Below are 24032 nucleotides of genomic sequence, written 5' to 3'. Positions count from 1 at the left end.
CGCGCAGGTTCGAAGCTAGCCCCGCGCGCTGGCTTAGGAGACCCTGTTTCCAAATAAAAATGCAAAAATAGGTCTGGGAGTGTAGCCCGGAGGTAGAAGGGCTTCCAGGAACCCCAGTGCCACCAAAAAAAAAAAAAAAAAAAAAAAAAGAAGATATAGTCAAATAATAGCAAAGTGATTGAAGAGCTCTTTCAAAGTGAAGAAATGTCCTCAATGGGTGTGTCATTGTTATTTTGGCAAGAAACAGCCTTTCCACAGTGTGCACCCAGCCCTACCCTATGCTGTTAACCCCTTAAATCCTGCCACCAGCTCTTCCAATTAATAAATTCTTGCCCTGGGTCCTAGGGACCATCTTCATTGACTTAGATATGAGATGGTCCCCATTTTTGCTGCCTGGGAAGGGGAAAGGAGTTACCTGATTGCACAGCAAATGGGACAGAAAGGTGATATTTCTAGATATCCCAAATGTGAACACATTCTATGGAGTATTGTTGCTAGTGGTGGTTAAGTTTACAGTTTGATTATTATAGAAAGTCTTTACAAAATGGAGTTGTAGGAAAATATCCTTATAGGTTCACCAATCACCTTGTCATTGAACTCATAACTTATGTATATATTAGGGCCATATATAAGCTAATTTTGCTTCTGTCACTAATATTCTTAAATAGTCTCACTATTCTTTTTATTACTTAGGTTCATAATTTTATTTGATATAGATAACTTAGAAATAGCTGACAAATTAAGATTTTTAAGGAAGGAAATCATAGTAAATGTAGAATAAAGTTCAGATTAACTTCATTTTTAGGTGTCTTTTTCTCTTTTAATTGGCACAATTGTGCATATTTATGGGGTATAGTGTGACAATTTGAAACCTGTATACAATGCATAATGATCAAATCAGAGTAATTGGCATTTCTTCAAACATTTATCATTTCTTTGCATTGAGAATCTTCTACTCCTGTCTTCTAGTTTGTAAAATATATAATAAATTGCCAGGTGCAGTGTTACATGCCTGTAATCTCAGCAATTTAGGAGACTGAGGGGGAAAAAATCAAGTTTGAATTCAGCCTAGGCAATGTAGTGAGACTCTGTTTCAAAAATAAAAGATAAAAAAGGGTAGGGATATAGATTAGTCATAGAGCTGAGCTGCCCCCTCTTTTCTGATTCAGTACCTAGTACAAATACACACACACACACACACACACACACACACACACACACACACTCTAGATAGACAGACAAATATTACTCTTATGCTATAGGACATTAAAACTTATGTAACTGTATTTTGGTACCTGCAGTTGTTTTGTAGCCTAACATATGGTCTATACTGGATGTTTCCCCTTTTCTGGTTCAGTCCCTAGTACACACACACACACACACACACACACACACACACACACACGATAGATAGATAGATAGATAGATAGATGGATGGATGTTACTCTTATGCTATTATTCTTATGTAACTGTATTTTGGTACCTGCAGTTGTTTTGTAGCTTAACGTATGGTCTATACTGGATAATGTTTTATGTGCTAAGGAGAATGTATATTCTATATCTGTTGGATAAAATGTTCTATAAATGTGTATTAGGTCCATTTGGTAAATAGTACAGTTTGACTCTGGTGTTTATTTGTTGATTTTTTGTCTTGATTTTTCCATTGATAGAATTGGGATGTTGAAATCCTCAGCTATTATTTTATTGGAGCTTATCTCTCCATTTAGATACAATAATGTTTGCTTTATATAATTGAGTACTCTGGTATTTTATGATATATTTCTCAATTGTTATTTCCTCTTATTACTTTGATCCCTTTATCATTATATAGTAGCATTCTTTGTCTCTTTTTTAGTTAAAGACTATTTTATCTGATATAAATATAGCTACCGATGTTCAGTTTGGGTTTTAGTTTACATGAAATATTTTCTTCCATCCCTTTAGTCTGTGTTTCTTTGCTGGTGAAATGAGTTTCTTATAGATAGTAATTGAGTCTTATTTTCTTTTATGTTTTTAACTAATCCTTTTAGTCAGTCTCAATCTTTTAATTGGGGATTTAATCCATTTACATTCAGTTATTATTGATAAGGACCTATTTCTTTAATCTTGCTAATTTTTCTTATTGTTTTATCTATTCATTGTTCCTTTCTCTCTTATTCATCTCTGGGGTTTGGTTTGATTATTTTCTTTCTCTTTCATGTATCTGCTCTACTAGTGGGTTTTATACTTTTTCCTGTTTTTCATGATGGTAGTTACCATCCTTTCACTTTTTTTTTGGCGGGGGTGGTACTGGGGTTCTGGAAGCCCTTTTACCTCTGGGCTACACTCCCAGACCTATTTTATATATTTTTTAAATTTGGAATCAGGGTCTCTTAAGCCAGTGAGGCTGGCTCCGAACCAGCACGATCATCCTGTCTCCGCCTCCCAAGCACAGGGATTACAAGCGTGCTCCACCACGCCCAGCACTCCTTTCTCTTTTAGTACAGGCCTCTCTCTACTTCTTTCGTAAGGATATTGATGGCAATGAATTCCCCCAGCTTGTTTTGGAAAGATTTCTCCTTCATTTTTGGAGAATAGCTTTGCTGAGTATAGCATTATATAGTCCACAGATTTTTTTTCTTTAAGGACTTTGAATATACCATCCTATTTTAGTCTATAAGGTTTCTACTGAGAAATCTGCAATTAGTGTAGTGGAAATCCCCTAATATTTGACTTGATGTTTTTATATAATTCTCCTTGTCTTGTACTTTGGGCAGTTTGACTACAGTATACCTCAGAGAAGACTTTTTGTGATTGAATCTACTTGGGGTGCTTTGAGCTTCCTGTACCTGGATATCTATATCTTTTCCATGATTTAGAAAGTTTTTTGCCTATTGTTTTATTAATTTTTATTATGCCTTTTTTCCTTTTCTGTTTCTTGACATATATATAATCCAATTATTTGTTTTCTTAATGGTGTCCCATAAGTCTCAGAGACTTTCTTCATTTTTTCATACTTTCCTTTTTTTCTTTTCTTCTCCTTTCTTTCCAATTCAGTTATTTCAAAAGACCTGTCTTCAAACTCAGAAATTAATACTTATGTTTGTTCTAGTTTTGTCTTAATTGTATTTTTTTGTTTATTGAGTTCCTCAGCTCCAAAATTTCTGTTTGATTCTTTTTTATGATCTTTGTCTCTTTGTCAGATTTCTTATTTATATCATGATTTTTTCTAATTTTGTTGAATGTCTGTATTGTATATCATTGAGTTTCTTTAAATCATTATTTTGAAATTTTCAAGCAAATTATTGGTTTATTTTTCTTTAGTATCTGTTGCTAAAGAATTATGTAATTAAAGATTATTATTTAATTTTTCTTCATGTTACCTTGAATTTTCATGCTTCTTTTGTATATAGAGTGACATTTGGCATCTGGTGGGTTATTTTTATAGAGTCAAGTACAAGACCTGGAGATGTAGCCTAGGATGACATTGATTAGTTATAATCAATGTCAACATTGCCTGTGGGTCTTTCAGTGGCCTGTGCTGCAGGGATTTATAGAATTGCTCTTCCAGCTGTGATGCACTTCTTTTGGGTATGGTAGTTTTGTTGGTGGCTCAGAGTACAGTATGTCTGGCTGTGGGCGAGTCTAAAGGTTCTACATGGATCTTTGGAGGATGTCAGGGAACTAACCTGCTCAGTACAGGTTTACTGTCTCCTTCCTGGGACCAAGGATAGATGAGCAGGGCTGCCTGGCCACTTCTTGTAGCAAAGTAAGGTTGGAAGGGTCTCCTGGCTGCTTTTCAGGACATTGGAGGGCTGAGAAACTCAAAGTAGACTACTTACTGCTTCCCAGAATTTTAAATCAGTTGTCAGCATCACCTAGTTGTTTTGCAACCCTGGTAGGAAGGATCTCAGGATGGTGTTGTGTAGCAAGAGCCTAGATTCTTAGATTTTTAGAAAGATTAGATGACAATAATATTATAGTGAAAATGACTGGTTACAAAAGAGGTAATAACTTTAAACCAAGTCATGGGCTCTGGTTTGTGACTAATCATAGCACATAGGATAGACTAGATTATGATTCAGTAATATACTACTTAACACTCTCAGTAACTTATAGATGCAGGTTTATTACTTATTTATTCTGTATGTCATAGATGGATCATGTCATCTTCATTTGGGAATCCTGACACTTGAGCAGGTCCTGTATGGGATGTTACTGTTTCATGGAGGAGGGAAAAGAAAGTTGATGAACAAGTTAATTCTTACAGCTTTTACTCGCATTTAATTGACCAAAGCAGGACACACGGCCATTTCTGCATTCAACAGGACAGTGATACTCAATCCTTCCACAGGAAGGGGCAGTGACTGTTTTGAAAAATAACAGAACCAACCCCACTAATATTGTTACTTTAATCTTAGGTACATATGGAAACTACAATGTGTAGGCCAGTTCTCTCTCCAACCCACATCAAAGCTACAGCATCTGAAACGTTCACAGTCCTTCAGCAAAGGATGAGAATAGTAGAAGAACAGACCAGTTCTCTGAGGGATGACCTAATAATGTTGAACTATGGTGATAAAAGGTAATGTGAGTGGAGGGAGCGTTAAGTGCCTTCTATTCCACTATGTTGTTGTCATCACTATAATTACTATTCTTATTAGAAAGGCTATTACCATACTGCAAACAGTATTGCATACTATTTTTATATTGGGATCTTTGTCCAGAGGTCAACCAGAAACTTCAAACTGTTTAGAAGACCCTGCCAGCCAGAAAGTCATTACTTCTATTCAAAATGAAGTTATTTGTCCAGGAAAAACAGATATCTTATGGAGGAACTGTGAGTTTCTAGTAAACCGAATGTGTCATCTGGAGAGCCTCATCCATTCCTTGAAGATGAACATCTTTCGCCTACAAACTGAAAAGGATTTGAATCCACAGAAAACAGGTATAGAGAGGAGAATCATCAGATATTGGGTCCTTTTGGGGACTTGATATATTTAATAATTTTTCCTTACTCACCTCCTTTCTACTGCCCAATGCCCTTCCTGTCCTGTCCCATAGCTTTTCTGAAGGATCGACTGAGTGAAATCCAGGAGGAACATTCCAAGGACCTGAAGCTGTTGCATCTTGAAGTTATAAATTTGCGCCAGCAACTGAAAGATGTAAAAGAGGAAGAGGACAAGGCACAAGACGAAGTGCAAAGGTTGACTGCCACTTTGGAAATTGCCTCAGAAACAAAGGTTTGCATCTAGAGTTCTAACATACAAACTCACTACTATGTATTACTGCAGGAGACAACAGACCCATAAAATTGACTTAAAAATAATTGATGTTGATGTGAGGATCCTTGGTACTAAGCATTTTTCTGCATTGGTAACAAAAGCTGCTATGCACTGCCAGTGGCTTATTGTTGCTGGGACCTTTACCCTGTACAAGGGACAGTAGTGTCCAGAGTTATGAGGTAAAGCTTGTGCTCTTCAAGAGCTTACAATGCTAGTTGGGAGAACAAGGCATAGCATGATAAATAGGGAAAACTAAGAGTGTAGGAAAAGTCATAGGACATCATAGGACAATAGGTGAATATTGCAGAAAAAGGGCTCTGTGTTTAGGCACAGTTGAGAGGGTGAGAAAGTCTTATCTAGTATAAATTAGATAGGTTTCAAAAAGATCTGAACCTTTACAAGGCAAAATGAAGGGGTAATGACATTTCAAGAAGCCACAATACAGGTAGCAAAGAATTAGGAACTACTAGGAAAAGAAACTAACAGTATTGTTCTCCTCTAATGGACCAGGCAACATAGTAGATATTCAACATACTGCTTTGCAAGCCCTTAAGAAGTATGGCATTTATTGTCCCTATTTTTAACAATAAAAATCCTGGAATCTAAAAGAAGTTACTTGTTCAAGATTACCATGTGCTTGACTTGTTCCTCTAACTCAAATTTGAACCTAAATCTTCCCACTAGGTATAGCTAGGGTGAAATATATAAACTAGCTTGTTAGGAGTGAGAATTCACTTGTGTGAAATAAGTTGGGTATTCATTTAGGGATCACATTGTAGTATCTCAAAATTACGAATGATAAGCAGTTGGCCGGATCCTGTGGGGAATGATTAAGATTTATATAGAAGTGACAAATTAAAACAAGGAAAACTAAATTGGGATTTTTATGTAGTTTTAATTATGGAAAGAGGAGATTGGAGGTAGGGATAACTATGTAATAATTGAGTTATAAGCCTAAGTGTGTCTAACCTAGGGTTGTGGCATTTTGGAAGGCAGCTATGTTCACCACTATACCACCAACGCACTTGGTTATGGCATTTTGAAAAAGATATTTTGTGAAGAAAGACATTCTAGAATGTGGTATCAAATAGATATTAAAGGTAGGAAAGAAGGCAATAACAACCCTGAGATTTTACATCAGAATTGTGATGCTAATAAAATAATAATAATAATAATAATAAATAATAATAACAACAACAGCTGGTTTTTTATCTTCAATTCCTAAGCATGAATAATTCAAAGCTAGAATAAATAGATCTTAAAAGAGTAGGAATATATCCGAAGAGCTATAAATTACCAGGGTGTTCTCTGATTATTGAATCTTACATGAGATGGGTGTGAATAAGCACTGTTTATGATCTAGAAAATGAAATGATAGATACCATGAATGAAGTAATGAAATAACTTTAAAATATCTTGTTGTAATTACTTCATACTTAGAATAAGGAGTATTTATTTATTTACTTATTTATTTATTGGTGGTACTGGGGTTCCTGGAAGCCCTTCTACCTCCGGGCTACACTCCCAGACCTATTTTTACATTTTTATTTGGAAACAGGGTCTCCTAAGCCAGTGTGCGCAGCTGGCTACAAACTTGCACGATCCTCCTGTCTTTGCCTCCCAAGCGCGGGGATTACAAGCATGCGCCACCATGCCCGGCAAGGAGTATTTATAACTACATTAAAAATAGCATGTATATCCAGGTGTGATGGTACACATTTGTAATCCCAATTCTTGGGAAGCTGATTCAGGAAAATCTCAGGTTAGAGGCCCCCTAAGAAACTTAGTGAGACCCTATTTCAAAAAATAAAAAGTAAAAAGGATTAGAGATGTAGCATTTATAGGTTTCTAGGAAAAAGCCTAGAGTTGAACTAATAAACCTATAGATAATTTCTTCCTGTAATTTAACTTTTCTTCTACTTTTAGAAGAATGCAGCTATTATTGAAGAGGAACTAAAGACCACAAAACGTAAAATGAACCTTAAAATTCAGGAGGTAAGACAAGAAGAGGCTGGAGGGTGGAAGAGGTGTTAGAATTTCAGAGGAGAAATCAAGAAAGTACAACAAATGATAAGAATCCTTTGAAGAAGAAAATATGATTTGTAGAAGAAAGACAAAGTATATCAGGTGTAATTTCAAGTAAAAGTACCTGCCCTTAAGTGACATAAACTTCCCTTTGCATCAACACTGCCATGAAATTAGGAACAAAAAATAAATGCCTTCTGAGCTAGCAGGGAAAGAGTTACCGTGTGGAGTGGCTCATATTTGTGTGATTGTCCATATACTACTACACTCAAGTGGACATCTTCATGCAAAACCCTTTTAATCTAAAATTGTGTTTAAAATAAAAGATTTGTGTTTAGGTACTGGGGATTAAGTACAAGGGCATTCTACCTCCAAGATATACCCCAGCTATTATTATTCTTTGTTTTGAGACAGAATCTCATTAAGTCACAGAGGGCCTCACTAAGTAGCTGAAGCTATTGCTAACCTATGATCCTCCTGTCCCAGCCTCTCAAGTACTGGGATTACTAGTGTGTGTCACCATGCACAGCTATAAAAAAAAAGCATCTAATAAGCCACCTAAGTTTAGAGAATTATAGCTGATGAACTAAAAATTTCAGCTGAAAACAGAAGAGTAAGGAATTACTAACTCTGACAAGAGCCTTAAAACCTCAGTATTCCTTGACAGAAAAATTGACATTAGTCCAAATCAAAGGGCCACATTATATTTAAAAGATTTTTTCATACATAGACACACATTTTAGGAAATGTCTCATCAAAAACATTTTTTAAATATTATAAATTGCAGGTGGGAGTGGTGGCACATGCCTGTAATCCTAGGACTGAGGAGGCTGAAACAGGAGGATTGCAGGCTTATAGCCACCCTCAGCAATTTAGCAAGGCTCTCAGCAACTTAGACCCTGCTTTAAAATAAAGAGGGGTGGGAGTGTAGCTCAGAGGTAGAACACGCCTCGGTTCAAATCCCAGTCCTCCCATGATATATAAATTATAGTGCTTAAGATGGTAAACATTGCTGTTTTCAAAATTATCTTACATATAAAATTTTATTTACCATTAATTACTGTTAGAATGACTGTATATATATATATATATATATATATATATATATATATATGACTGTTTATGTGTGTGTGTGTGTGTGTGTGTGTGTGTGTGTGTGTGTGTGTATTGGCGGGTCTGGGGATGGAACCCTTGAACATTTGACCTCTGAGCTACACCCCCCGCCCTATTTTTTATTCTTTATTTTGAAACAGGGTCTCACTAAGTTGCAGAGGGCCTCACTAAGTAGCTGAGGCTGTCCGCAAATAGCAATCCTCTGGTCTCAGCCTCCCGAATGCTGGGATTACAAGCGTGTGCCACCACGCCCAGCAAGAATGACTATATTTAGAATGCTTATTTTTAGATATCTTAATAGACTATGTTTTATAGTAGTTTTAGGTTTATCAAAAATTGTTCAGAGCTGGGCACAACGGTACATGTCTATCATTCCTACTGCCTGGGGACTCAGGCAGGATTGCAAGTTCAAGATCAGCCTCAGCAACCTAGTGAGGCCTTGTTCCAAGGTAAGATTTTAAAAAGGGCAGGGGATGTAGTTTAATGGTAGAGTGCCCCTGAGTTCAATCCCCAGTACCAAAAAAGAGGAGGAGGAAAAAAAGGAAGAGAAGGAAGAAAAGAATAAAAGTAATTGTAGAGAAAACAGAATTCCTATTTTCCCTTTTCTCTACTTCCACAGGACCTCGCCGTGTGTGTGTGTGTGTGTGTGTGTGTGTGTGTGTGTGTGTGTGTGTATTACTAGACATTAAACCCAGGGGCATTTTACCTCTGACCTACACGCCCAGCCCTTTTTATATTTTGTTTTGAAATAGGGTCTCACCAGGTTGCTGAAAGTCTCACTACATTGCTAAGACTGTCCTCAGAGCTGTGATTCTCCTTTCTAAGCCTCCCAAGTACAGGGATTACAGGTGCAGGCTATGCCACCCAGCAGTTCCCCCTATTATTAACATCTACTATTGTGTGATACTTTTGTTAGGTATGATGAACCAGTATTGATTCATCATTTAAACTCCATAATTTGTATTGAAATTCACTTGTGCTGTATAGTTTTGTGAGTTTTTACAAATATATAATGCTATGTACCTACCATTACAGTATCATACATAATAATTTATAGCCCTAAAAATGCCCTGTGTTCCACATACTCATCCCTTCACACCTTTTGTTGCAAAAAGCTACTCTTTCATCATGTGTTGCCACTTAACTTTTTTAAATTGAGGAAGTTATTAACTTGAATTTTCATTGAACTCTCTCAAGGACCTACAAAAGGATCTTACTAAGTCAAACAGGCATTTTGAGGGTATGTGATGTGTGGATTCCTTTGCTGGGCTACCATAATAAAATCCCACAGACTGGGTGACTTCAACAGAAATTTATGTCTCATAGTGGCTGAAAGTCCAAGATGGAGGTGTCAGTGGTCTCCTGGGTCTCTCGTTGGCTTTCAGAGGCCACCTTCTTATCTTTTCTCTGTGTGCATGCCTCCCTGGTGTCTCTGTATCTAAATTTTTTTTATAAAGGCACCATTAATATTGGATTAGAGCTTATCTAATGGTTTCCTTTTAATGTAATCATATCTTAAAATCCCAGTCTTCAAATATAATTGCACTATAAAGTCCACACTGGACTTCAACAAAAAAACTTTAAACAGACACTGTTTATCCCATGACAGAAGACTTTATGCAGACAGGTTGAATGTAATATGTAGCTTCCAAAGAAATAATAAATATGACACATATGTAATATAAATTTATGTAAAATTTGGATCTGATAAACATTAAGCAGATTGAGTAATTGCCCTCAATCAAATGTTCTTTTTCATATAAAATACTTCTATACATTATATGTGTAAGCATGTGGAAAATGATTACAGATACTGCTTCACAAAAGTTACCATTCTTTCAAACACAGGCTAACTTCTTTCAGCCTATATAACAGGAATAATAAAAACCAGTAAAAATAGTGAAATATTTAATAGGTGAACTATAGATTGAACAAATGCCCTGTGTTCCACATACTCATCCCTTCACACCATTTGTTGTTAAAAGCTGCTCTTTCTTCATGGGTTCCCACTTAACGATCACTTTGACACTGATGCAACTAAAATATAAATTAGATTTCACAAATTCTATCTCGAGCAAATCATATTATATCAATTGATTCAGAGCTTAGAAGAGTTTATTAAGATACTCTACATGTTGATTATAGTCTGATACTAAAACCTAAAAATAAAGGCCAAAAACAAAAGCTCTGACTTACTCTTGTGTAAGATTGTAATATTTAAGTTGTTAATGAAGAAAAAGGAATTTCTAAACTTGAAAAAAGAGAAGCAAATTATATGGAGTTCAATTGGCCACATGAGAATTTAAAACTTCTTTATATAAAAAGAACAATAAATAAAACATAACTAGACAAAAGTTAATAATTTTTCCTTTTGAAAAACTTAAACTGACATAAATAGCCGGGCATGTTGGCGCACGCTTGTAATCTCAGTATTTGGAAGGATGAGACAGGAGGATCATGCAGGTTCAAAACCAGGCTCAGCTACTTAGTGAGGCTCTCAGCAACATAGTGAGACCCTGTTTCCAAATAAAACATAAAATAGGTCCGGAAGTATAGCCTGGAGGTAGAAGGCCCCTGGGTTCCATCTCCAGTAACACACTCATAGTAGATTTTAATCTCACTAGAAATCTAGAAATCAAAACATGAAAAAATATTAAGATGTTGCTTTTCACTTATTGAGAAAGAAAATATAATATGTAGTATTGATGAGATTTATTCAAATACTAATAGGAAGTTAATAATGGAAAGAAAATTATAATATGTTTTAAAGGTCTAAAAAGTATTTATACCTTTAGCCTTGTGAATTTTTTTTTTTCTTAGTACTGGGGATGAAACCCTTCTCCGGGCTATACTCCCAGACCTATTTTTTATTTTTTATATTTTTGGTGGTACTGGGGGTGGAACCCAGAGGCTTTCTACCTCCAGGCTATACTCCCAGACCCATTTATATTTTATTTTGGAAACAGGGTCTCACTAAGTAGCTGAGAGCCTCACTAAGTAGCTGAGGCTGGCTTCGAACCTGTGCGATCCTCCTGTCTCAGCCTCCCAAGTGCGGGGATTACAAGCGTGCGCCACCACACCCGGCTCCCAGACCTATTTTTTAATATATTTTTTTAATTTGTAAACAGGGTCTCTTAAGCCAGAGAGGCTGGCTTCGAACCTGCGCAATCCTCCTGTCTCCGCCTCCCAAGTGTGGGGATTACAAGCATGCACCACTCGCCCGGCCAACCTTATGATTCTTTTTGTAGGAATTAATACTAAAGAAATAACCAGAAAAGTAATAAAAATTTTACTTATAAGCGTATTCAGCAGAATATTATTTATAATAGTGAAACTTTGAAAAGCCTCCATGCCCAGTTTCAGAAATGCAATTAAGAAAATCAGAGTATTGCCAGGCGTGGTGGCACACCACGTTTGTAATCCCCACGGTTGGGAGGCGGAGACAAAAGGATCAGGATCATACAGGTTCAAAGCCACACGTGCTGGCTTAAGAGACCCTGTTTCCAAATTTAAAAATTTATATAAAATAGGTCTGGGAGTGTAGCCCAGAGGTAGAAGGGTTCCCAGGAACCCCAGTACCACCAAAAAAGAAAGGAAGGAAGGAAGGAAGGCAGGCAGGCAGGCAGGCAGGCAGGCAATCAGAGTATTTCCAAAAATCTTGTAACAAGTTTATGCCAGCAAAATTGTCACCTATTTCGTTTTTAAAAACTGATTTTTAATTATAAAACATATCATCAATAGGGAAAACATTTGAAATATATATCTATTTTTAGAGGATAATTATAAAGTATACTTTTACACCATTTTCCTTGTGGTTTAAAAATAAAATCTCTACAGTTTCACACCATCAAAGGAATAGCATTCTCTGTAATTTCTACTTTGAGTTGCAAAGAATATATTTGTAATAAATGAGGCTCTTAATCTTCTTTATACTTTATCTGATTCATTTATAGTTATTTGCAGACAGAAATAAGGTCATTATAACTAAGAAATAGGAAAAACCCAAAGTGTATTTTTCTATTCTCACAAACCACTCAATATAACACTTCTGACACCAGATGTATGAGGATTTCTCTCCGTACACCAAGCAATTCTATTCTTCAGTGGACAGCAGCTGAGTGTCCTACATCTCCATTCTGATTCTCTGTCAGATATCTACTTGAAGATAGTATCAGATATCACAGGTTAAGGGCCCACCCTTCACTTCAGGTGCCAGGCGCAAGCCCTAGGTTGTGACCTGTGCTTCTGAGCAACCACCTGTAAATCTGGGTTCCCATGACTGCTTCCTTGGGTCCAATGAATGCTAAAGTAGTTTACAGAACTCAAGGAAAATCTTTTCTTATCTTTACCAATTTACTTTAAGGATACTGGTTGAGCATCTTTCATAGTAACATCCAAACTTTGAAATATTCCAAAATCCAAAATTTATTGAGTATCATGTTAGTGCTCAAAAAGTCAGAATAGAATGTCTACACTACAGTAAGGGCAAATATTTCTGAAATACAAGTCTGAAATTTGAAGCACTTCTTGTCCCAAGAATTTTCAGATAGGGGTACTTCAACTGTGTTATACAGAGTACAGATGACCAGCCAGGGAAAGATGGTTAGGGCTAGGTGTGTGGGCAAAGGTGTCAAGCTTCCATCTTTTCTCCTAACACCATCCTCCAGGCACCTGCAGGTGTTCCACTATCCTGAGTCTATGTTAGGGCCACCAGTCATCTCGACCTCATTAGAATATGAAAGAGACCCCTAACTGGCAATTCTAAGGGTTTTAGGAGCTGTGTGCCAGGAGCCAGGGGCAGAGACCAAATATATATTTTATATTATGTCACAATATCATAGTACCTGCATCCTCAAATGATAGTCTTATCTGCTACTTAACAGTTGTTGGATTAGTTGTTTAGACATTTAAATTCTGAAACAGAATTAAAATAGCTTTTAGAGGCATATTTATAACACTAGAGGGTAAATATATATGTGAATAAATCAAAATATAAGAGTTAAACTATAGCTAGAAAATACAGACATATAGAAAATACCTATTAAAATATGATACTAGTGTTTTTCAAATATTTTTGCAATAATCCATTGGGAGACACTTATTTTACGTTACAACACTGTACACAGGTACATATATGCAAACATTTTATAAAGCAGTATTTATCCTTACTACTTGCTCTGCTATGCACTTTGCTAATTTCTTTCATTCTACTCTACTCTTTTTCTTTTTTTCTAAGTGGTGCTTGCAGCTTACTCTAATGGATCTTAATCCCCAATTTGGGAAACAGACTTAAACAGTATGGAGATGAGGGCAACACATAACAAATTTGACTGTAGCCTTTAGCTTTATTTTGTTTTATTCTATTTTATTTGTGCAAGGGATTCGACCCAGAGGCATTGTACCTCTGGGTATACCCCTAGTCCTATTGTTTGTTTTCTGTTTTGAAATAGAGTCTCAGTAAGTTGCTGAGGTTCTTGCTAAGTTCCTGAGGCTGGCTTTGAACTTGTGATCCTCCTGTCTCAGCCTCCTATGGCTGCCAGGCCCAGCTTGATGCTAGTTTCTTAGAATGCTCTCCATTCGGGAGAAATAAGCATGTTTTTGAGAACTCATAAATTAATGAAGAATATTTGGGGTTGAGCTAGCATGTATGGTAAACTTTCCATGGTAACCTTGATCTTTGTTAAATTGCTATGTTCATTTAGTTTTACCTAACTACAGTGTTGTTCTTTAGCTAAGGAGAGAGCTGGCTCAGGAGAAGCATTTCAGGGACTCTCTTGAGAAATCTGGATCAGCCATGCTGCTCAAAATACAAGAAATGGGATCAACAGTGGAGGTGGAACGGAAACAGGTAGAAGATGTCCTCTCCTTATTCATGTAAGGAAAATGTAACCAAAAAATGAGAACCTGATATTTATATAACCATAATTTTGCTAATTTCATGTAGATTTGTGATATACTTTTATTTAGTATATTGGTTTGTTTGTTTTGGTACTGGGGATTAAACCCAGTGGTGTTCTACTTCCAAGATATACTCCACCCCTTTTAATTTTGAAACATAATCTTGCTAAATTGCTGAGGCTGGTGTCAAACCTGCAATCTTCCTATCTCAGCCTCCCAGTACTGGGATTATAGGCCTGCACCACCATGCGTGGCTTATTGCTCTGATCTTGTACTATATGTATGTGACCTAGATAGAAGATAAATACTAAACTGAACTAACACTTGCACGAAGGAATGAATATTAATAAGCAAAACAATCATGAAGATATTTGCACTGCTGATTTTTAATTATCATTATTTATTTATTTTTATTGGTGCATTTTAATCATACATCATAATGAAGTGCAGGGTGATAGAGGCATACCCACACACAGCGCTTGGCCCTTCCACAGTTCCCATCACACACTCTCCCTCCCCTCCTTCTCATGTTCAACACATTGGTTATCTTTGTAAATTCGTGTATGTACATTATGTCCATTGAGATGTTTGAGTACCTGCATACGTAATTTAGAATACTTTAAATTCTAACTTCCCATAGCAATTATTACTTTAATTTTTTTAATACTTGTAATCAGGTTACATAATCTTAATTATTTTAACCAGTGACTGCTATAGCTGAATTATAAAAAGGATTCTACTTAAAGAATTTTAAATGATTCTTTTTTTGCTGCTAATATGGTAGATCTTTAAACTTAAATTAGTTAAAATGAAATAAAACTAAAGATTGGAGCCTGGTGTGGTGGTACATGCCTGTAATACCAGTACTTGGGAGGCTGAGACAGGAGAATTGCAGGTTTGAGGACAGCCTCAGTAAGTAGGGAGGATCTGATCAACCTTACAAAATCTTTCCAAAAAAAAAAAAAAAAAAAAAAAAACGGGGGCTGGGGGCTTAGCTTAGATGGAGAATGCCTCTGGGTTCAATTTCCAGTCACACACACACACACACACACACACACACACACACACACACACAGTTTCTCTCTCACTTTGGCCACATTTTGTGTGCTCCGTAGCCACTGTGGCTAGTGACAATTGTGTTGAAGAGTCTACTGGACGGCACTGCTATAGGGCACTGCCTTCTGTTGAGATTTTAACTGTGGCCTTTAGACATATTTTCCCCTCAGAAATTCAACCTTGGAAATTCTACCTTCTACATGTTCTATAAGGTCATTGATTAGAAATCTTTACAGAAAAGGAGTTTTTCTTATACAATTTCAGGTGCACATTTTGCAGCAAAACTGCATGGCCTTACGCAGTTCTATACAGACCACCCAAGAACTACTGGCACAGGAGCAACAAAAAAAAGGAGATTTGGAGATGGTTACCTCACAGCTCAAGTCTGATCTAAGTATGAAAGATGTTAGAAATCACACTTATGTTTGTGTTTTGAGATTTCATGCAAAAACTCCTAAAGTCCAAATTCTTAAGGTAGCCAGTGTTACTGGAATTTCCTACAGTCCCGAATGTGAAAATTTGCTGATTTCCTTTATACCTATAGCACTGAAACAAAAATAAACTTGGCAATAAAATAAAAATTGAGAGTGATCTAACAGAAAACTGTAGAGAGATCACTTTTTTTTAGAGAGAGAGATCACTTTTAAACCAGATCCTCCCTGGTTTAAAATCTTTCAGAGACTTATTTTCTCTGCATTGAGCTAACTGTGATCCCATTTACTGCTGAAAACGACTGTGGACTAGTTTTTTTTTTAATATAACTTTATAACTTAATTTTCAGCCTATTAAAGTATAAAATACTTGGATTCTTCTTATTTCCACGAAATATTGACTAAGAAAATTAAAGCTTTCAGGGAAAAGTACTGTAGGATTTCAACGTGTTGTTATGATTATTATAGTTATGTGGACTTTTTTGTTTTTAGTTTCTAGAGATGACCTAATTTCTAAGTTGGTAGAAGAAAATAAGGTAAGTTTTTTGTTCTAGAGTACAGAGGGTCTCTTCTCTCTGTCCTAAGCCACATTTTCTCCTTTGTGTTGGTTTACAGTCCTGATTCTCCTAAAAATCTTAGGAAAAAATGTCACATAAATTAGTTGTATGTTTAGGTTAATGCTAGGCATTAAAAACTAACTAATCATTTTATGTAGGTTATTATAGTTTGAAAAAGTATATTGGAGCTGGGCGTGGTGGTGCAAGTTTGTAATCCCAGTACTTGGGAGGCTGAGACAGGAGCATCTGGGTTCGTGGCTAGCCTTTGCTACTTAGTGAGACCCTGCTTCAAAATAAAGAATAAAAAAATTAGGCTGGGGGGTAGCTCAGAGATAGAATGCCCCTGGGTTCAATCTCCAGCACCACAAAAAAAGAAAGAAAGAAAGAAAGAAAGAAAGAAAGAAAGAAAGAAAGAAAGAAAGAAAGAAAGAAAGAATTGGCAAAAATACTGAGACATTTGTGTTTTTAATTTTTAAAAGAAAAACTTTTAATACAATGTAAGAAATATAATTATACAACAACAGTGCAAATGAATGTAATGCCACTAAAGTAAACTCTTAAAAATAATTAGAATGATAGGCCAGGCATGGTAGAGCATGCTTATAATCTCGTGAACACCTCAACTACTTAGCGAAGCCCTTCACAACTCAGTGAGACCCTGTTTCAAAAACAGATAGACTAAAAAATAGGACTGGGGGTGTAGCTCAGAGGTATAATGCCCAGGGTTCTATCCCCAGTACCACAAAAAAATAAATTCGGATAATATTATATCATGTTATATTTATTAATATTATATTAATATATATTATTAATAATATATCATGTTATATTTATTTTATCATAATTTATTTTTTACTTTTTAAATTTTTTTTATTGGTGCATTGTTGTTGTACATTTTAATAGAATACAAGATGGTAGAGGCGTACATGTACACATCACCCAATTAGCCCTTCCCAATTCCCACCCTATTTCCCCCCTCCTTCCTTCTCATGTTTGGCTTAGTGATTGACTTTGATATGTACATTGGGGGATTTCCCTCTTCCCCCTCCCATCCTCCACAATTAGGCCACCTTATTTATCTATAGTGTCTCCTTCTTTGTCTAGAGTTCCTCCTATCACCCATTTTCTCCTTAGCTTCTGAATTTTTAAAAAATGGAAAATAACTACTTTTATATATACTTTAAATATACTACATTTAAATATTATCTTAAAATTAATATTATGGTGTGTAGATTCCATTTGGAAAAAGTTTTCTAGATGCGATCTCATCCTGTGTCATATAGTATTTATCTTTCTTTAAATTCTTCCTATAGGAAAATATAAAAGTTTTCTCTGTAGTGAGAGAATTCACACTTTGTCCCTCCCCATTCCTACTAAAGAGCTGTTAGGGAAAGTCTAGACCACAACTCACACTGCTGTCAGGTGTTTTTGTTTGTTTGTTTGTTTTTTGTTTTGTCTCAGTGAAATAATATAGTTTTATGTTTTTTTCCCAGAGCATACATACTTTAGTTTTTAGTTCTTCCCCCAGATACTCTTTTTTTTTTCTTTTTTTTTTCGGGTCTGGGGATGGAACCCAGGGGCATTCGACCTCCAAGCTACACCCCCTGCCCTATTTTTTTTTAATTGGTGCACTGTATTCATACATCATAGTGGGATTCAAAAAACTTTTGTAGACATACATGCACATATCACCCAGTCAGCCCCCACCCAATCCCAATCCCCACCCCATTCCCTCCCATCCCTCCTTCCCATGCTTGGCTTAGTGGTTGACATCTAGTATTATAGCAATTTATCCAAAATTAAAAATGATCTCACATAACAGTTTCATTTGTCTGATACCAAGCTTTTGATAACTTAAAGATAACATTTTAATATTTCTTTTTGCTTTCTTTCTTACCAGAGAATATTTTTTTCTTTTTTTTAAGGTGAAACTATCATGTTTATATATTTATTTTTAAGAAAAAATCTATCCTAATATGTAATATGGACTCTAGATACCCAAAACGATCTTGAAAAAGAACAAAGCTAGAAGATACATATTTTCTGATTTCAAACCATATAAAGCTACAATAATTGAAACAGTGTAGTACTGTTCTAAAGGCAGATATATAAACCATTGGAGTTAAATACAAGCCTAGAGATACATTCTTCCATATATTGTCAAGTTATTTTTGACAAGGTTTCCAGGAACATTTGGTGGTAGAAATAATAATCTTTTAACTAAATATTGTTGAAAAATAATAATTACATGGAAAAGAATAAAATTGGACCCTTACCTAATCCCATATACAAATATTAACTCAAAATAGATAAAAGACCTAAATATAAATCTTAATACTATAAACTTTTAGAAGAAAATCTGGGTCATAAAACCTCACAACATTGAAATTGGCAGTGATTTCTTGGATATGATTTCAATGGCACAGGCAACAAAAGGGTATACAAACTCCCTAAAAAATAAAATATTGTATATCCAAAGAAAATGTAAACAGAGTTAAAAGTTACTGATAGAATGGGATAAAATATTTCCAAATGCTATATCTGAAGATATATTAATATTCCAACTAGAAATCCTAAAAATTAACAATAAAAGCAAACAATACAATTTAGAGATACTAACATAAATAATGAATCTCCACAGATAACCAATCTTAGTTGTCCGTTGGATAGAAAATCTTGTTTCTCTGGTTCTGGTATGTGTTACCTATTTCTTCTTTGTAGTTAATCTCTTTGAGTATTTTCTCTAGTGCTGGTTTTGAAGACATAAATTCCTTCAGTTTCTGTTTGTCATGGAAGCTTCTTATTTCTCCATCTAATTTGATAGAAAGTTTTGCTGGGTAGGAAATTTTTGGCTGGAAGTTGTTTTCTTTCAGAGTTTGGAATATTTTACTCCAAGCCCTTCTGGCTCTCATGACTTGGTTTGGGAAGTCTGGAGTGATTCTAATTGGTTACTTGGCCCTTTGTTTTTGTTGCCTTTAAGATTCTCTTCTTGGCTTCCACATTGGTCATTTTGACAATGATGTGGCGTGGGGATCCTTTTCTCCGATCCTGTCTAAAGGGAGTTCTATAAGTTTCCTGGACCTGTGTATCGACCTCTTGCTCTATGTTTGGAAAATTTTCTGCTATTACTTCCTTGAAGAGATTGTTGATCCCTTTGGTTTCACCTTCTTTTCCCTCCTCTATTCCAATTATTCTTAGGTTAGCTCTCTTAAAATGGGCCCATATTTCTTCAATGTCAGATTCCTGCTGTCGGATATTTTTTTCTAGATTAGAAACTATGCATTCATTTTTGGATTGCTCATCTTCTAAGAGCAAGATTCTATTCTCCATGTGGTCTAATTGGTTGTTTGTACTTTGAATTGAGGCCTTTACTTCATTAATTGCATCCTTTATCTCTTTTTGGCTCTCTCTGAATTCTTTTCGAAACACCTCTATTATTTCTACAGTTATTTTCCTGATTTGATCTTCTAGAAATCTCTGAAAATGTTTTATCGGGTTCTGATGTTGTGGGATTGTGGGCGTTCATTGCTCTAGTATTATTCCTCTTTCCCATGATTTCGGAAGTTTGTGCCTTCTCTGGGTTCTTCCCTTGGGTCACTACGACTTCACTTAAGGTGCTCTGGATCTCGAGTCTGTGGTATCTCAGTCACCACTACTCCTTTACTGGGTTGTATCACAAAGTCTCATACCCAGGGAGTCAATAGAGGCTGCTTTAGACTATGGGGGGTGCCAGGTTGGGCGTTCTCCTATGGTGTGATATCTCTGCCAACCGCCACTCCCCCACTGGGTCAAGTCCCTGGGAGTCAGTACTGGGATTTCTCCTCTGGGGCCCACAATTTGACTCACTGTTGTTGAATACGCAGATGGAGCTATAGTGGACTCGGTGAATTCGCTGCTGCTGCCGCTGCCGCTGGTGGCAATATGGCGCCACTGCTACGCTCTCGACCGTGAGGCTGGCATATTTCTTCTCTGTTTTTGAACTCTTCTCTGAGTCCCTGCAGCGTGTGCTGAGCCCAGCCACTGGGAGCTTTAGATGCTCCCTGCGCCGAAAAATCTGCCGAATCCTGCTGGGCTCTTCCACAGCGGCTCACCTCGGCTCACTGTCTGGGCTCTTCCACAGTGGCTCACCTCGACTCGCTGTCCGCCGCTCCTCTCTGGAGACTGGTGGGCTGTTGAGTGCATTGGTCTGTAGCCGTAGCCGTCCGGTGAACTCGCCGCTGCCACCGGCAGTAAGGCGCTGCTGCCACGTCCTCGGCTGTGAGGCTGGAGTATCTCCTCTGTGGCTCTGAGCTCTGTTATGAGACCCCCTCCTCTCTGGGGCTGGTGATTTTTTTGTTTCTCTGGTGATGGTGTTTTCTGGCTATGAAAGGCACTGATTTTGTGGTAATAGAGATTGGTTGTTATCGGGGCTCTTAAGCCCCACTTTTCTCGGTCGCCATCTTCCCGGAAGTCCCTATTTTTTATTCTTTATTTTGAAACCAGGTCTCACTGAGTTGCAGAGGGCCTTACTAAGTAGCTGAGGCTGTCCACGAACCGCGATCCTCTGGTCTCAGCCTCCCGAATGCTGGGATTACAAGCATGCACCACCACTCCTGGCCCCAGATACTCTGATGAATATATCTTGACTTATATTTTTAAAAATCCTTGGATGTGCTGGGCCTGGTAGTACATACCTATAATCTTAGTACTTAGGAGGCTGAGACAGAAGGATTGAAGGTTTGAGGCAAGCCTCAGCAATTTAGGAAGACTAGATTTTAAAATAAAAAGATTTAAAAGGGGTTGGGAGGTATAGCTCAGAAGTAGAATGCCTATTGGTTCAATTTCCAGTACCAAAAAACAAAAAACAAAAGAAAAATTTCCAAAATTCATCCTTGAATGTGTTTCTATGAAATTGTAATATCTTACTGCTAACAGGAAAAAATATGTAATAGAAGATAAATATTTAATCTTAGTAGAATTTTCTTGATATAAGAATACTAGTAAATATTTAGGTCATGGTTTTAGGCAAATTCTTTGATTTTGGAACCCCAATAGGAGAATACATTTAATAAGCAGTTTTTAGGATAAACCATATTTTAAAGCAGTTTTAGATTCATAGCAAAATTGAACAGAAGGTACAATGATTTCCCATATACCCTTCTACCCCTGTACATACATAACCTGCCTTATTATCAACATTCCCCACAAGAGTGGTACATTATTACAAGCGATGGCTCTACCTTGATATAATAATAAGGCTCCACCTTATTATTCAGAGTTGGACTTGTATTTTCTACTTGTCTAATACGTAATGACATGTACTCGCTATTATCATATACTGAGTATTTTCAATGCCATTAAAATCCTTTATGCTTTACCAAATTGCCCTACTCCCCCAACCCCTGACAACCACTAATCTTTTTACTGTCTACATAAATTTCTCTTTTCCAGAATGTCATATGATTGGAATCATACAACGTGTAGTCATTTTAGACTGACTTGTCTCACTTGGTATACATTTAAGTTTTGCTTATATGTTTTAATGGCTTTATAGTTCATTTCTTTTTCATACTGAATAATACTTCATTATCTGGATATACCACAATTTATTAACTTACTGAAAGACATCTTGATTGCTTCTAACTTTGGGCAATTAAAATAAAGCAGCTGTAAATATCTAATATAAAAATATGGGAAGATTTTTATTAGGACACAAGTTTTCAACTTCTTTGTGTAAATACCAAAAAGCATGATTGCTGAATCATATTGTAATAATATTTTTAGTTTTGCAAAACATTGTAAAACGTCTTTCCAATTGGCTCTATCATTTTACATCCCTACAAGCAATGAAAGAATGTTTGCTGCTCTCCTCTGTCCTCACCAGCATTTGGTGCTTTCAGTGTTCTGGATTTGTGCCATTGTAATAGGTATATAATGGTATCTTGTTTTGTAATAGTTTTAATAAATAACTTGTATAAGAGAAGTTTGGGAGTTGAAGATATTAAGACTCTTTTAAAAAATTATAACATACACACAATTATGTCTCATTGGAACTTGAATTGGTACCAACCAGAATGCAGACAAGTATTTTTATAGAGATATATAATATCTCATACATGTGAAAAAAAGAATAATTCTTTTTCCCAATAGAATCTACAAGTATCTTTCAGCAAGGAGCATGAAGAAAATGGATATTTAAGGTCTGAAATACTATCCCTTCGTGAAACTTCAGCAAAAGCACAGGTAAATGTTTCACTATTTCTCTAAATTTATAGCTTTTAATTTCATTCAATTAAAGAACCAAGATTAATCCTTATTATATAAATTAATACCATCTCTATCATTCAACCTTTATTTCCATAAGATCTACTTCACCTGTGAAGCATTATTAAAGCATATTTCTCATTTTACTTTCCAAATTCCTATGAAACAATGATACACAAAACATATCACTAAATCATGCACTAGTTCACACTTTGCCTCCGTTTGCTTTCTAAATTAGTCATTAAGTATGTATCCTCTCTCTTGCAATAAAATTCTAAGCAGTGCATTGACAAGGACTATGTCTTACACATTTTTGCCTCTTCTATAGCAGATAATACAACAGGAACCTAATAAATGCTTGCTGGATTTTGGCATTATATGTAATTATTTTCTGTGGGTGGGTGGTTCCCAAATTTAGCAGATACTTTATATTCGTCTATCAATATTAATATATGCTTCTGTGCCTTAAAGAGTTAACAATCATGTAGGCAAACTGAAGTTACCATAAAGCCTAATGGAATTGTATTTATCGCTTGAAATAACTTTTCTATTAGTATAATTTGGTTACAAAAATTTTTGGATCATAATGTGCTATGCTTTTTTTTTTTTTTTTTGCAAGTCTGAGGATGGAACCCAAGGGCAGTTGACCTCTGAGCTATCCCCCCCCCGCCCTATTTTTTATTCTTTTTAATTTGAAACAGGGTCTCAATAAGTTGCAGAGGGCCTCACTAAGTAGCCGAGGCTGTCCACAAACTGCCATCCTCTGGTCTCAGCCTCCAGAATGCTGGGATATGCTTTCTTTATAATAAAGAAAATATATACATGTCCTTTTATAAAATAACACTAATTACTATTGTTCTTCCTATTCTCATAGTAGTTAGCATTTTTACTAACCCCATTCCATATAAAATATACATGCACAAATTATGATAGATACATGATAGATAGATTACTAATATTATATTCCTTTCAATAGCACTATGAAAAAGAAGCTATTACTTAGGTTTTAAAGATAGAAAGCTGATATACATAAGTTTAATAACATAGTTAATAAGTGGTAGAATTAGAATTTGACCTTGGGTTATCTGGCTCAAAAAAAAATGTTTCTTTTCAAGGAGCAAGTATTTTTCTGTGTACTACCCTGATGTGTTCCTTGATGAATAGTGTGTATATCTGGTTATGACTTCAACACATCCCTCAGGGTATTCCTAACTACTTATGGCACATATCACTTATGGCTTACCAGTTCTTTCATTCATCTTTTCTTTCTCATAATTTTATTTTTTATATTTTCTATTGTTCCCTCAGAGTGATGTTCTTATCCTTGAGAAATTTGCTTGTTGAAACATAAGGTCCTTAACACATTTATCTTGCCAAAGTAACTGATAATTAAGATGGATACTTTTTATAATACAAATTTCAAGATGTCAAAAGACAAGAGAATT

General features: G+C 36.0%; 1 protein-coding gene across 2 annotated transcripts in view; it reads left to right on the top strand.

The window, feature by feature from the left end:
- Positions 1–4406: 4406 nt before the first annotated feature.
- The window catches only part of CCDC150 (coiled-coil domain containing 150), a gene marked incomplete at both ends in the record, with an annotated part of 72818 nt that continues 53192 nt past the window's right edge, over positions 4407–24032 (top strand). For both annotated transcript variants that reach the window (XM_080720000.1, XM_080720001.1), the window contains 8 exons: positions 4407–4564; positions 4707–4927; positions 5044–5222; positions 7191–7259; positions 14134–14250; positions 15621–15750; positions 16280–16323; positions 22474–22566. In XM_080720000.1, coding sequence (XP_080576126.1) covers positions 4407–4564; positions 4707–4927; positions 5044–5222; positions 7191–7259; positions 14134–14250; positions 15621–15750; positions 16280–16323; positions 22474–22566 — 1011 coding nt within the window. The remainder of the gene's footprint in view (positions 4565–4706; positions 4928–5043; positions 5223–7190; positions 7260–14133; positions 14251–15620; positions 15751–16279; positions 16324–22473; positions 22567–24032) is intronic.

This window comes from Muscardinus avellanarius, assembly GCF_963383645.1.
Source record: "Muscardinus avellanarius genome assembly, chromosome: 2".
NCBI classification, from domain to species: Eukaryota; Metazoa; Chordata; class Mammalia; order Rodentia; family Gliridae; genus Muscardinus; species Muscardinus avellanarius.
Note: the sequence above shows the minus strand (reverse complement) of the source record. Positions and strands in the feature narration are given on the sequence as shown.